Below are 13,692 nucleotides of genomic sequence, written 5' to 3'. Positions count from 1 at the left end.
AGAAAAGTAGACGCCTACTTTTTTTTATATATGTATAATATTATCATAAGTGACCAAAAGCACTTAAGATGCACCTCTGTTTTGTAAGAATGTGCATAAATTAGAGTATTCTAGAATGCAGGTGCATACTTGCTTACACCAGCCATGCTCTGCCTAAACTCCACCTATATGTACATTCATTGTGAAAGTATCCACCATGCAACCAACATGCAGTTTTACTCTAGTCAATATTTTCATAGGAGATCATTTATGCAAATATGTTGCCACTTGCTTACATAAATGACTAAAATACCAAAATTTACATGCATTGTTCATGCTTAAAACTAGGCACCACCTAGTGAATTATATGGGCCAAATTCATTCAAGTAGTGGCCTGGAAAACTTACAATAAGACACTTACACTGCATGCATCCAGCACCCAATGCTGACAACACAAATGTTTTGAATATTAGAACCCCCCCCCCCCCAAAGTGTTTAACTTAATCTGAATGATTGCATGTGTAAAGAGGATGAATAGAATGTGGTATTCTGCAATGGCTGCATGCAAATCCAGTGATTCATAAGAATCTCACATTAACATTGATTTATTCAGCTTTAGCTCATGTCTTAACTGGTGACTCAGGGCAAGTTACATTCAGGAGCAGGGGGAAACTGAGCAGGGGGGAAACTATCTGTTCCTCAGTGGTGCAAATTTATATTTGGGCTGGGGTGGGGGACAGGTAGAACTCCTCTTCTTTCCCAGATAAAGCCTTAAGACATTACTGAGATTGACAGGAGGTGAGCACAGCAAACACCAGCAGTGCTGCCATGTAGCCTCCTGACTTTATTCTTCAATTACCAGATTTGCCAGGCAGCAGGAGAAGTGATTCAGTGCATCAACTTCAACTGCCAGAGCTAAAAATTGTGATAGTTAAATCAAATCAAATGTGTATATCTAACTATGGCCAACGGTTTTCCCTATTTTACCCATGTAAAATAAAATAACATCCTTCAATTAAATTTATTTTTACTTTACAATTTTAAAACATTATTTTCCTGACTATACAACATATTTTAGAAATTTGGGGGTACTTTTACCAAGCCGTGCTACAAAGTAGTCGGCACTGGTGTAATCATGTAGGTTTTCTATGCGCTGCAGCCACTTTTAGCATGGCAATAAAATGACCGGCTTGGCATATTTTTCTGTAATGGCCATGAGTTAATTTCTCCTGGTGCCACAAAGGCTTCCTGCTATTGTTAGTGTTGCTTGAATCCAAGGAACTGGGACAGGGACATTCATTCCAATACTTGTGCTGCTTTCATCTTCTCAAATGACTTGGAGCCTTCATGCCACTGCCAGTGCCCTTTACCCAGGGCTTCTTTTGAGGGGGTACTGAGTACTGGCACCTTTTCCATTGTCTGCTAAAATTGACCCATGGACCCCAAGTTTTAAATGAAAGAGCTCAGGCTCTACCTTGTCATACATTCTGTGACTGGTTGCAGGGGACTTGGCTATTGTGGGGTGGATCCCTCAGTGATCACCCTGCCCCTGAAGGGTGTGGCCTTGCATTTGAGTACCGGCACCTTTTTGCTAGGAAAAATTGCACTGCCTTTACCACTCTTTGGGACTTTCCTCCCATTGATGCCTTTTAGGGCTGTTGGCTCTCTCATAGATGCCTGCTGGCAAGTTTCAAGCAAGTTTCATTGAAAATGGATGGAAAACTTAAGAGTGTAACATTGCTTGCCCCATTGACTTTAATGGAAATTAATGAAACAAATTATTTGGAATCCAAAAATGAACCCAATGGATGACTGACGTGAAAATGAATTGAACTTCCCATGTACAACCTAAAATGCAGCAAAGGAGCAACAGAAAAGGGAAAGAATGGAGTCATCATTCCAAATTCTACTTAGCTAGTAATTTTTAAGGACTTTTCCTCCAGAAACTTGTCTACTCCTCTTTTGCTATCCAGAAGCAAAAAAAGTCTACTTACAGCACTACAAAGAGTTTTAGAAGAAGGTATTCTGATGGTCTCAGTTCTGCTGGTATAAAGCTAGGTTCTGGATCCTCTTCTGTGGTTGCTGTAGTCTCTAAGGCAAAAGTAGCATTACTAGTGTTATGTTTTATAGATTATTATGGGCCCTGTTTACTAAGCAACACTATAGGCATGCTAGCATTTTTAGTGCAAGCTAAACGCTAGAGACACCCATAGGTGTATATGTTCAAGAACAGGTGTAAATGTCCATGCCAACAATGTAGGCACAATCTGTGCTGCTTATTAAAGTATTAAAAATATATTAACCATCCATGTGTCTTTATAAAATAGCATCTAGTTGGCACCAACTAGACCTCTTAAACCAGGCACCCTGATATAAAATTACCCTCCACATATGCAGATTATACATTATTTCATGTTCATACATGCAGGGTTAGGAACACAACGCAACATAATCCATCTCATGTTTGGTGACACTGTATTCTTCATGGCACTGGGTCCTACTGGCAGCCCCTTTCTTTACCAGAGAATGAGGACTTCTCAGATTGGAAGGAGCTCTCTTTGGTGCTCAGGCCAATGCTGGGATTTCTGTGGCTTCTACACTCATAGTCTCTATCCAGGAGAGGAGGAACAACAGATGCCAAGACTTGCTTTCGCCACTTCACCTCTGGAGCAATCTCTGTCTGTAGAAAGCACAGGAAAGAAGATAGATAATATCAGAAAAACTAAACCTATTTCCCCAGAGCACTCTTTTTACCCCTTGGCAGTCCAGAGGTTCAACCAACTCCCTCATGGGTTTTCTGTATTAGATGCACTTGAAAAATGTTTTAGTATTAGTTGTCGTCTCTACAGCATGCTTCATACACAACATGATAATTAATATGAATTAAACTTTACCCTTCCTTTTTTTCTGGAAAAATCCCTGCGCACAAACAGTGCTCCCTTCTTCCCCTTGTTCCCAGCCCCGCTTAATTGAAAATAACTGCACACCGTATGAAACTACATTTCCATGACACAGATTCTTATATTTTAAACTGACACCATCCAGTCATTTTCAACCAGCCTTTTTGGAGTGCCTCACTGCCCAGAAATCCTTCAGCTGTACAAGCTATGCAGAAGATAGAGAGCATATGATCCAAATCAGCAGAGAAGAATGTGTAATTCAGTTACATTTAACTTTCACTTCTTTGGTTTCTTCTCTAGCCCACTTGGATTTTTTTTAAACTGGAGTTTTAATTCCTCTTTAATTCTTTCTTTGGTTTTATCTGTCCTGTCAACAATTGTATTTCTTTTCCACTCTTTTTTTTTTCAGTTTTTTTAATTGTAAACCACTTTGATTTTATTTGAAATGTACTATATCAAATTTTAAATAAACAAATATAAACCATGACCAGATTCTCAGATTGGAGATATTTTGTTATGAGAAAGTATGGATGAATTGTTGAGGATTTTTATGTAAGATAAGGGAAGTCTCCATTTACCCTTAATAGATGAAAAATAGTACTGACATATGTCAAGAAAATGGTGCCTATATAATACACTATACTTACATTTGAAAGTTTGTTCAAAATTCCAATACAGCCACACTATTCGTGTTCTTATATAATATAAATATTTGAATAACTGGAACCTCAAATCTCCTGAAAGGGGAAATCACGAAGCTTATATCACCCTCTATCACATATAGGAGTCCTTTTTATCATTGGTTCCTACTGGGGGAAAATAAACCGAACCAGTGTAAAAAAAATCCAAATTGTTTGGAGAAAAAAAACTGGTTCTAAAACATCCTTATATAATAAAATACATCCAGAAGTACATAAAAGAATACAAGACATTTTTATAAAATAATAAAATGCATCAGTATATATTGGAAAGTAATAGAACAAATGGTCAGACAAAACTAACTTAGGGGTCTTTTTACTAAGCTGTGGTAAAAACTGGCCTTAGTGCACACTTGCACAGGTTTTTCCTGTGCACTATTTCTACTACAGCTGTAAAAATGTCCTTTTCTATTTTTTGGCCCACCTCGAGGTATACCCTTATTTGGTGGATTAATCTTAAAATTGTAAAAAAAAAAAAAAAATTCCTCATCATTTCAGCTACTTGATACTTCACAGTGAATCTGGAATCCATAAACACACCTCTTCACTGTTATGATTCTGCTAAGACAGGTAGAGGAATGACTGGGACTCGCTTCTGATTGGCCTGTCAGGGATTCAGCTGACGCCTGAAGCAGCAGACGTCAGAAGCCAGATATATTTAAATTTACCTCTCCCTACAGCCTTTGCTTTAGCGTTGATTCCTGTCATCTGAGCCTGTTTCCCTCTCTGTCTGTGCTAGTAGCACACTGTGTATTTGTTGGAGTTTGCTTACTCTTCTCGTTGCTTGTAGTTTCTGTGTGCGCTGGTTGTTCCCAGCGTGTGCTTGATTGCTTCACTACACTGCACCTGTGTCCGTTCTCTGCTTGGCTGGTGTTGTGTTGTCTGTGGTAAGCTCATTCCTGTCTGTTTGTTTAGTTCCCCTTTCCTCAGTATTAACCCTTTTGTGCAGAGCTTGGTATTTGCCCTCTGTAAGTGCTGCTGCTCTTAGGCAGCCTCTCTGTCTGTTGTAATCAGTCCTGTATGTTTAAGTTTCTCTTTCTTCAGTGTTTACCCTTTATGTGCAGAGCTTGATATTGCCTTCCGTAAGCCCTGCCTCTGCTAAGCAGCCTTTTCCTTCAGCTTGTTTTTCCCTGGTCAGCCATTCCTGTGGAGCTTCGCTCTTGTAGAGTCCGTGTCCCATTCTGTCCTCGGCTTCCCCTTTTTCCCTATGGGCTTTGCCTCTGCTACCTGTGATAGGTCAGTGTGGTGCAGCTGTGACGCTCCTCCAGGTCAGGGCGGGGCAGAGATGTACTGTGCTTAAAAGTGGCTACACAGCTTCGAACAAACGAACTTTTGAAGCCTCAGAGTGTGTTTCCGAACGTTGAGGTTGTTTTTTATGTCCAGATGGGGCGTGGCCTAGGGCGCAGATGGGGTGTGGCTGAGTGCGGGGGTGAGTAGTCCGAATAGCCTACCCTACCAGGAGGTCTACAGCAGTTCAGGGCTTCACTGCCACAGATGGAGTGAGCTTCAAAACGTTCAAGGTGGGATTTATTTATAGAGATGATGTAGATACAAGCTGGAATCAGAATTGAACATCTTGGGTGTAACATTAGATAGCTTTTTAAATTTTGAATCCCATGTACAGTCGTTAACAACAAAGGTGTTTAAATTGTTGTGAAAGTTAAGATGTATTCTCCCAAATTCTATATAGTGCGCCTAGAGATTTGCGCTGAAATCCAGGCGTATTCTATAACAACATGTGTAATTTCATTGGCTTAACAAACCAATCAGTGTTGTTAACAGCACTTAATAAGCAATAATGAGCACTAATTGGCAGTAATTATAACTTATGCACATAACTTGCTAAGCGTATTCTGTAATGTAGTGTGCCTAACTTCTAACATACGCAGGCAAAAAGGGACGTAGTTATGGGCATGGAACTATGTAACTGCCTATTCCTCATGTTTGATCTATTCTTATTGTACACCGCCTTGAGTGAATTCCTTCAAAAAGGCTGTAAATAAATCCTAATACTAATAATGGGCGTATGGCCCAGTGTGTATAAATCTGTGCGCCGGGATTTATGCCACGTTTTTGTTGGTGTAAATGGAGGTTTGTAGTTTTAGGCACTGGGATATCAACTAAGCGTATTCTATATACCATGCCTAAATCTAAGCACCATTTTTAAAATTTGCTTAGTGAGAAATGTTTTCCATGCGGATTTTTTATGCACCATATATAGAATCTCCCCCATTAGGGCTTATTTTGAACCTAGAGTATTTCAACTTGAAGACATTAATAAATAATGGCACATTTGAACTATTGTAGCATTCTATATGATGGATGCCATGTATCTGTCCGATGTCTATTACAGACATTATAGAACACAGCAGCCCGACTAATATGTAAAACTTCCAAATTTGCACACACCAAGCCATTGCTTTGTAAACTCCACTGGCTTCCGATGGAGGCACACTCAAGTTTTAAGTTATGTTGTTTAGTCTTTTTAATCCTATATGGCCTAGCACCGCAGTACATTTTACATTTAATCTCTATACTTAGCAAGAATTGTGTTAGTAGTTCTAGATATTATTTGACTCTTCAGTTATCTTCACCCTTTCTCTACAAAACAGAATTTTCTTTAAAATTTTCTTTAACTTTCCATAAATATATGAAATGAGTCTAACTATATGATCTTTCAAAAGCTGTTAAAAACTTGGTTATTCCAGAAGTTTGTACTATGCTGAATTTATGATAATTTTATGATTTTAATAACTATAGGGGCCATTTTACTAAGCTGCGGAAAAAGTGGCCTGCAGCAGTGCAAGTGCGTCGTTTGGGTGTGCGCCGGGCCAGTTCTTGCCGCATCCTAGAAAAATGGCCTTTTGTAAGGTGCCAGAAAATAAAAACCTGCGCACATCCATTATCGGCCTGAGACCTTACCGCCGCCCACTGACTTAGCAGTAAGGTCTCACCTACCTGGGTGGTAGGCATGCAGTGCATGTCCACTGTCATTTATTGCTGGGTAACCACCATGCGGTAGAAAATATTTTCTACTGCATGTTTTCAGGGCATGCCAAATTCAGAATTACCACCCAGGGCATGTGGTAGCTGGGCGGTAATGCTGATTTGGTGCACTTTGGATGCGCACAGGCCTTTACGTGCCTTGTTAAAGGGCCCCTATGTATGCTCTAGGATTTGCCCTACTCTTTGATTGTAAGCCACACTGAACTAAATTTTGGGTATGTGCAACCTATAAGTGCTAATTGTAATGTAATTTCATTCTCTCATCCCCAGGATTTTAGTCTTTTTGGGTTAATTTTCAAGCCACTCCATTGCATCCAATGTGGTATATGGTCGAAAGATGTGCTCATGTAATCCTAGGTCTCTGATATTCTGGATACCACGAGAAATATAATGCCATTGGTATATGACAAATATGGTACTCTCAAAGATATTAAAACATTCCCTAAAGAAATTAAACAATATTGGTTATAGGGGAGATCCCTGAAGTACCCCTTGTTCCATTAGCCATGAAGCCAAAAGTTGCTCTTGCCAAGTGACCTCCAATGATTTTTTTTTTTTTTTTGAATATGACAAACCAACTCAGCACTCTACCAGTCACCCCTGTAGTACTTAATCAAAAGCATAATAAATCATGATGCACTAAATCAAATGTTTTACATAAGTCTAACCGTATTATGAAAGCCTGTTGTCCACCAGTGTGATTGTGTTCATTTCAGTCACCGCTGCAGCCATTACTGTTTTCATACTATGTAGACTACGGAAGTCCAATTGAGTCATATCCAGATCAGAAATGTGATATTGCAGCTGGATAGCGGCAGCTGCTTCCAAGTTTTAGTAATAATAAGAGTAATTACTACTCAGCGATAACTGGAATATAGTACATCTGCTTTGACCCCCCCCCCCCCCCTTCACTAAAGGAACCAGCACTATTTGTCCTAGTTCAGAGGAAACATGCCCTTCTTGCAGAGAACAATTTAAAAGTTTAGAAACCCAGTGGTACAGAATTCTTGGCATTTCTCTTAATGCACTAAGGTCCCAGAAAACAGCAAGGCAAACGATCTGCGAAATCCAACGTGGAAAATGAGCAAGCAGATCAGCATATTATCCAAAATATTTTATTGAAGATACCGTATCTAAGACAGTTGCCCGACACAGACCGTGTTTCGCCCACAAAAGGGCTGCATCAGGGGCTATAATAAACAAACATATTAAATTATAGAATCTAAACATTATAAAAACAAATCAATGATATTTAATATACTGATCTGCTTGCTCATTTTCCACTCTTAATGCACTAGGGCAAGGAACTAATAGATAATTACCCTTGGCATATTTCCGAATCAATACCGTTACTTCAATGACTGAGAAAAATGAAAATTTATTCCAAATACAGTCTGCTAAAACCCCTTCCTCCCTCCTATAAACTCCTCCCTCACTTGGCCAAACTCATAGTGCTAGGACCCTTAATGCTGAACTGCCACCAAAGCATACCTAGGGGGTTGCCTGAGCTGGAAACTTCTTGGTGGGGGGGAGTGGCAAAGAGCAGCTACAGTCAAAGCAGGAATAGGTCTTGACAACCATACAAACTCAAAGATCCATCAGCCTGTATTTCTACCCACAAGGAGGGTAATTTTAAAATAACTTGTTTGCTTCACTCAAGTAAATGACAATTTGCCTTTTCACAGAATTGTGCTGGGAAAATGGTGTTGATGTGATCACCTAAGTCTCTTCTAGCAGCCCTGAGTGCTGCATAGCAGGGGCGTATCTGAGGTTCGGCAGTAGGGGGGGCAGGGGCTAGAGTGAGGGGGCACATTATAACCCCCCCCGGCCGCCGCCCCCCCTACCGCCTTTAAACCCTCCCCCCTACCGTCATTAACCCTCCCCCGCCTACCGCCGTCAACCCTTTCCCCGCCTACCGCCGTCACCTACCCCCGAGGTCCGCTTCCTCCTGCCGGTTTTTTAAAATATTATTCCAGTTGGACGGAGTCTGACGTCGCAGCACGTTGTACGTGCAGGATGTCAACATGCTGCGACGTCAGACTCCGTCCAACTGGAAGGATGCAGTTTTCACAGCACGAGGATGAAGAAGTTAAAGAAGACCTCGGCTGGGCTGGCGGGGGTTGGGGTCCCCCGCCAGCTGAAATAATATTTTAAAAAACCGGCAGGAGGAAGCGGACCTCGGGGGTAGGTGACGGCGGCAGGTGGGGAAAGGGTTGACGGCGGTAGGCGGGGGAGAGTTAACGGCGGTAGGGGGGGTCCAGGGCGAAATCTGCAGGGGCCCAGGCCCCTGTGGCCCCACACAGATACGCCCCTGCTGCATAGGCTTCTAAAATTACCTCCTAAGCATTAGAAGACGTTTCCCCCTAGTCATCAGAAACAGACAGGCCACTGTTGAGAGCAGGCCTAGATTTAGAGGCAACAAAGGCAACTGCCCAGGGAACCAAATTTTGAAAGTGTCAAACAGTGTGTTTTTTTTCTAGCAAAAAGGTTGCCAGTACTCAAATGCTAGGCCACCCGTCAGGAGTGGGGTGATCACTGACAGACCCACCCTACAATGGCCAGGCCCCCTGCAACCAGCCACAGAATCTATGACAAGGCAGAATTAGTGTGTAGAGCCTGAGCTCTTTCATTAAAACTTGGGGTCCATAGGTCAATTTTTGCAGACAATGGAAAAAGGTGCCGGTACTCAGTACCCCCAAGTACCCTCTCAAAAAAGCCCTGGTGTCAAACATCCAGGCTAAAAATGAGCCTGTTTCTGTGTTCTTTAGAGACATGTGCATGTGCGGCTTCAAAGGGGGCACTATGGCCTTGCTCCTCTTCTAGCTCTCAGTCTCTATGGAATTTGTGCCATTCTGTCCCCCTTAGTCCCTGCTCTAACCTTGCCTTTGGGTACCAAAATCTGACATCCAGCCAAAAGCAGACTGGTCAGAGGCCACTGGAAAGAGAGGCTAATTATTATGAAATTTATTTTATTTTTCTTACATTTGTACCCCGTGCTTTCCCACTCATAGCAGGTTCAATGCGGCTTACATATTATATACAGGTACTTATTTGTACCTGGGGCAATGGAGGGTTAAGTGACTTGCCCAGAGTCACAAGGAGCTGCAGTGGAAATTGAACTCAGTTCCCCTGAATCAAAGTCCACTGCACTAACCACTAGGCTACTCCTCCATTAGCAACATTCCATGTAGAAGCCTGCCCTTGCAGATCAGCAACGCGGCCGCGCAGGCTTCTGTTTCTGTGAGTCTGACGTCCTGCACATTGTATTGCGAACACATTTTTTGATGTTTACCAAATGATGTTATTCCCATATTTTATCTTTTGATTTTGTTTTTTATCATATGTTATTGTTTTACTGTGGTTTTTTATCATATATGGTTTATGTTTTTACTTAATTTTTCTTTATTTGCATATGTATGTTTTTATAGACTCCTGATGCAGGCCTGACAGATGAAACACAACAGTTGTGTTGAGTCTTTTCATCAATAAACAAGCTTTTTAAGATTCTTGTCGCCAGGATTTGAATTTCCGTGGTCAAACATCCCACTCTCACTTACACTTACACTTGTGCTTTCCCGTGGGGAGTTCGAGTTCTCCGCTTGGCTGCGGATTCTTCTGAACCTTTTTATACCTGCATGTGAATGGAACAGGTCTAACTTAGGCCACCCTCCTTTTTGACTTGGACGTTTCTTCTCGTTCGATAAGGTAAAATTATGTATCATACCTGATAATTTTCTTTCCATTAATCATAGCAGATCAATCCATAGACTGGTGGGTTGTGTCCATCTACCAGCAGTTGGAGATAGAGAGCAATCTTTTGCCTCTCTATATGTGGTCATGTGCTACCAGGAAATCCTCAGTATAGTCGATATCAAAGCTTCATCTGCAGGAATCACCAAACATAGAGAATTATACCCACAAAGGGACACTCCGCCACCCAACCACCGCCGAAGCGGGGGGGGGGGGGGCACCCACACCCGCTGATGCGGGGGAAACTGGCAGTTCCTGCTACCGCAACCGTGGGAGGAGTTGGCTTAACCCCTCACCGCCAAAGCGAGAGGGAAACAAAGCTACCCTACTACCGCATGAAGCGGGAGGGAGCACTGGCATAATTTAGTTATGAATCCAACCACCGTCAAAACGGGGGGAAAGAAGCAGCAGCTCACTGTAACACAAAGTCGTCCCAACTCCAGGGAAATCCAAGTGGAAGAACTTGAACTCGAAGTCCTCCTGAACATGAACTGAAGTCTAAACTTGAACCTGAAATATAACTGAACTAGAACAAACAGTACAGATATCTGGGAGGGACTATGGATTGATCTGCTATGATTAATGGAAAGAAAATTATCAGGTAAGATACATAATTTTACCTTCCATATCATCAAGCAGATCAATCCATAGACTGGTGGGATGTACCCAAGCAGTACTCACCCAGGGCGGGACATGGAAATCCCAGAATGCAACACTGAAGCTCCAAACTGGGCCTCGGCCCGTGCTGCCACGTCCAAGCAATAATGTAGTCAGAAGGTATGAGCCGACGCCCAAGTCGCCAATCTGCAAATCTCCTTCAAGGAAACGGACCTGGACTCTGCCATCGAAGCCGCCTGTGCTCTAGTAGAATGAGCCTTCAGCTGGATAGGCGGCACCTTCCCTGCGGCCACATAAGCCGCCGCGATCGTTTCCTTGACCCAACGTGCCATGGTAGGTTTAGATGCCTGCAGACCCCTACGGGGGCCCGCGAACAGCACGAACAGGTGATCCAACTTCCGGAAATCGTTGGTCACCTCCAAGTATCTGATGATAACTCATCTAACATCCAGGCATCTGAGAGCACGATACTCCTCTGGATAATCCTGCCTACGGAAGGAGGGTAAACAAAGCTGCTGATTCACATGGAAGTGAGAAACAATCTTGGGCAGGAAGGAAGGCACTGGGCGAATAGACACTCCTGCCCCTGTGAACCGCTGGAACGGCTCTCTACGCGAGAGCGCCTGGAGCTCGGAAACCCTCCTGGCTGAAGCGATTGCCACCAAAAAGACCGCTTTCAACGTCAGGTCCTTCAGAGACAGCCGCGATAATGGCTGAAAGGGCGGCTTCTGCAAGGCCTACAGCACCAGATTGAGATTCCACAAGGGTACTATCGAGTGCAGAGGAGGGCGTAGGTGATTAACCCCTTTGAGAAAACGCACCACATCTGGCTGAGAAGCCAGGGAAGCACCCTTCAGGCGACTCCTGAAGCAAGCTAGAGCTGCTACCTGGACCTTAAGAGAGCTGAGCGACAGGCCTTTCTCCAGACCTTCTTGCAGGAACGCCAACACTGAAGCAATTGGCGCCGTGAAGGGCGACAGGGATCCTGCCTCGCACCATGATACAAAGGTACGCCATACCCTGGCGTACATAGTAGAAGTAGAGCGCTTCCGTGCTCTCAGCACAGTGGCGATGACCTTGTCCGAGAAGCCCTTCTTCTTCAGCCGCTTCCACTCAAGAGCCAGGCCGTAAGACCAAAGGGGGAGGGATCCTCCATTACCATGGGACCCTGATGTAAGAGGCCCCGCTCTGCTGGAAGCTGCAGAGGACTGTCTACGGAAAGCCGGATCAGGTCCACATACCAAGGGCGTCAGAGCCAGTCTGGACCCACCAGGACCATCCGGCCTGGGTGTTTCGCCACCCGGCCGAGAATTCTGCCCAGCATAGGCCAAGGCGGGAACACGTAGAGAAGCTCCTGTACTGGCCACTGCTGGAGAAGAGAATCGACCCCCAGAGATCGAAGGGTCCCGTCCTCTACTGAAGAACCATGGCACTTGGCAATTGGCCGAGGTCGCCATCAGAAGGTCGGCATGCCCCAGCGCTTCGTGATCTCCAAGAACACCCGAGCAGACAGTTGCCACTCTCCGGGATCCAAGGTATGGCGACTGAGAAAGTCCGCCTCGACATTCAGGACTCCCGCAATGTGAGCCGCTGACAGCTGGTCCAGATTTGCCTCTGCCCACTGGCATAACTTCATGGCCTCCCTGGATAGGGGGGCGCTCCTGGTACCTCCCTGACGATTGACATAGGCCACGGCCGTGGCATTGTCTGACAGGATTCGAACTGGCCTCAGTATCAGTACCTGAAGAAACGCTTGAAGCGCCAACTGACTGGCCCAAAGTTCCAAGAGGTTGATGGGCCACTTCGCCTCCGCCAGCGACCATATCCCCTGCGCTGTCCTTCCTAGGCAGTGGGCTCCCCAGCCCGTCAAGTAGGCGTCCGTCGTAATGACAATCCACTCCGGGGATGTGAGAGGCATACTGGCTGACAACTTGTCTGACATCAGCCACCAACTTCTCACCGCCGGGTCCAGGGGAAGGCGAACTGCGTAATCCTCCGAAACAAGAAACCAGCGCCACAGAAGAGAGTGCTGTAGTGGCCTCATATGGGCCCTGGCCCAGGGCACTACCTCCATCGTGGCCGTCATGGAGCCCAACAGTTGCACATAATCCCAAGCCCGAGGAGCTGAGGAGGCTAGGAACCAGCCCACCTGGGCCTGAAGCTTGAGGCTCCGGTTGTCCGGCAGGAACACTCTGCCCACTTGGGTGTCGAATCGAATACCCAGATACTCCAGGGACTGAGTAGGGCGCAGCTGACTTTTCTCCTGGTTGATGATCCACCCCAGGGAACTCAGAAGAGCAATGACCCTGTCCGTCGCTCTCCCACACTCCGCAAAGGAGGGAGCTCGAATCAGCCAGTCGTCCAGGTAGGGATGGACTTGCACTCCTTCCTTGCGGAGATAAGCCGCAATGACCACCATCACTTTGGAGAAGGTCCGCGGAGCCGTAGCCAACCCGAATGGGAGGGCTCTGAACTGGAAGTGCCGGCCCAGCACTGCAAAGCGCAGGAAGCGCTGATGAGGCGGCCAGATGGGAACGTGCAGATAAGCTTCCTTGATGTCCAAGTATGCCAGGAATTCTCCTTCTTGTACCGCAGCAATCACGGAGCGGAAAGTCTCCGTACGGAAATGCCGTGTATTCGCAAGGCCCAATTGACTCCCTTGAGGTCGAGAATAGGCCGAGAAGAGCCTCCTTTCTTTGGCACCACAAAGTAAATGGAGTAACGTCCTGTGCCACGCTGCT

General features: G+C 44.7%; 1 protein-coding gene across 3 annotated transcripts in view; it reads right to left on the bottom strand.

Annotated features, from left to right (window-relative positions):
* Nucleotides 1–13,692, bottom strand: part of GRAMD2A (GRAM domain containing 2A) — a 141,683-nt gene that overhangs the window by 14,049 nt on the left and 113,942 nt on the right. For all 3 annotated transcript variants that reach the window (XM_030187812.1, XM_030187796.1, XM_030187804.1), the window contains 2 exons: nucleotides 2,500–2,659; nucleotides 1,974–2,070 (listed from right to left, as the gene is read on the bottom strand). In XM_030187812.1, coding sequence (XP_030043672.1) covers nucleotides 1,974–2,070; nucleotides 2,500–2,659 — 257 coding nt within the window. The remainder of the gene's footprint in view (nucleotides 1–1,973; nucleotides 2,071–2,499; nucleotides 2,660–13,692) is intronic.

The sequence above is a fragment of the Microcaecilia unicolor genome, chromosome 1 (genome assembly GCF_901765095.1).
Source record: "Microcaecilia unicolor chromosome 1, aMicUni1.1, whole genome shotgun sequence".
Taxonomy (NCBI): Eukaryota; Metazoa; Chordata; class Amphibia; order Gymnophiona; family Siphonopidae; genus Microcaecilia; species Microcaecilia unicolor.
The sequence above is the reverse complement of the archived record's forward strand: the minus strand, read 5'-3'. Positions and strand labels throughout refer to the sequence as shown.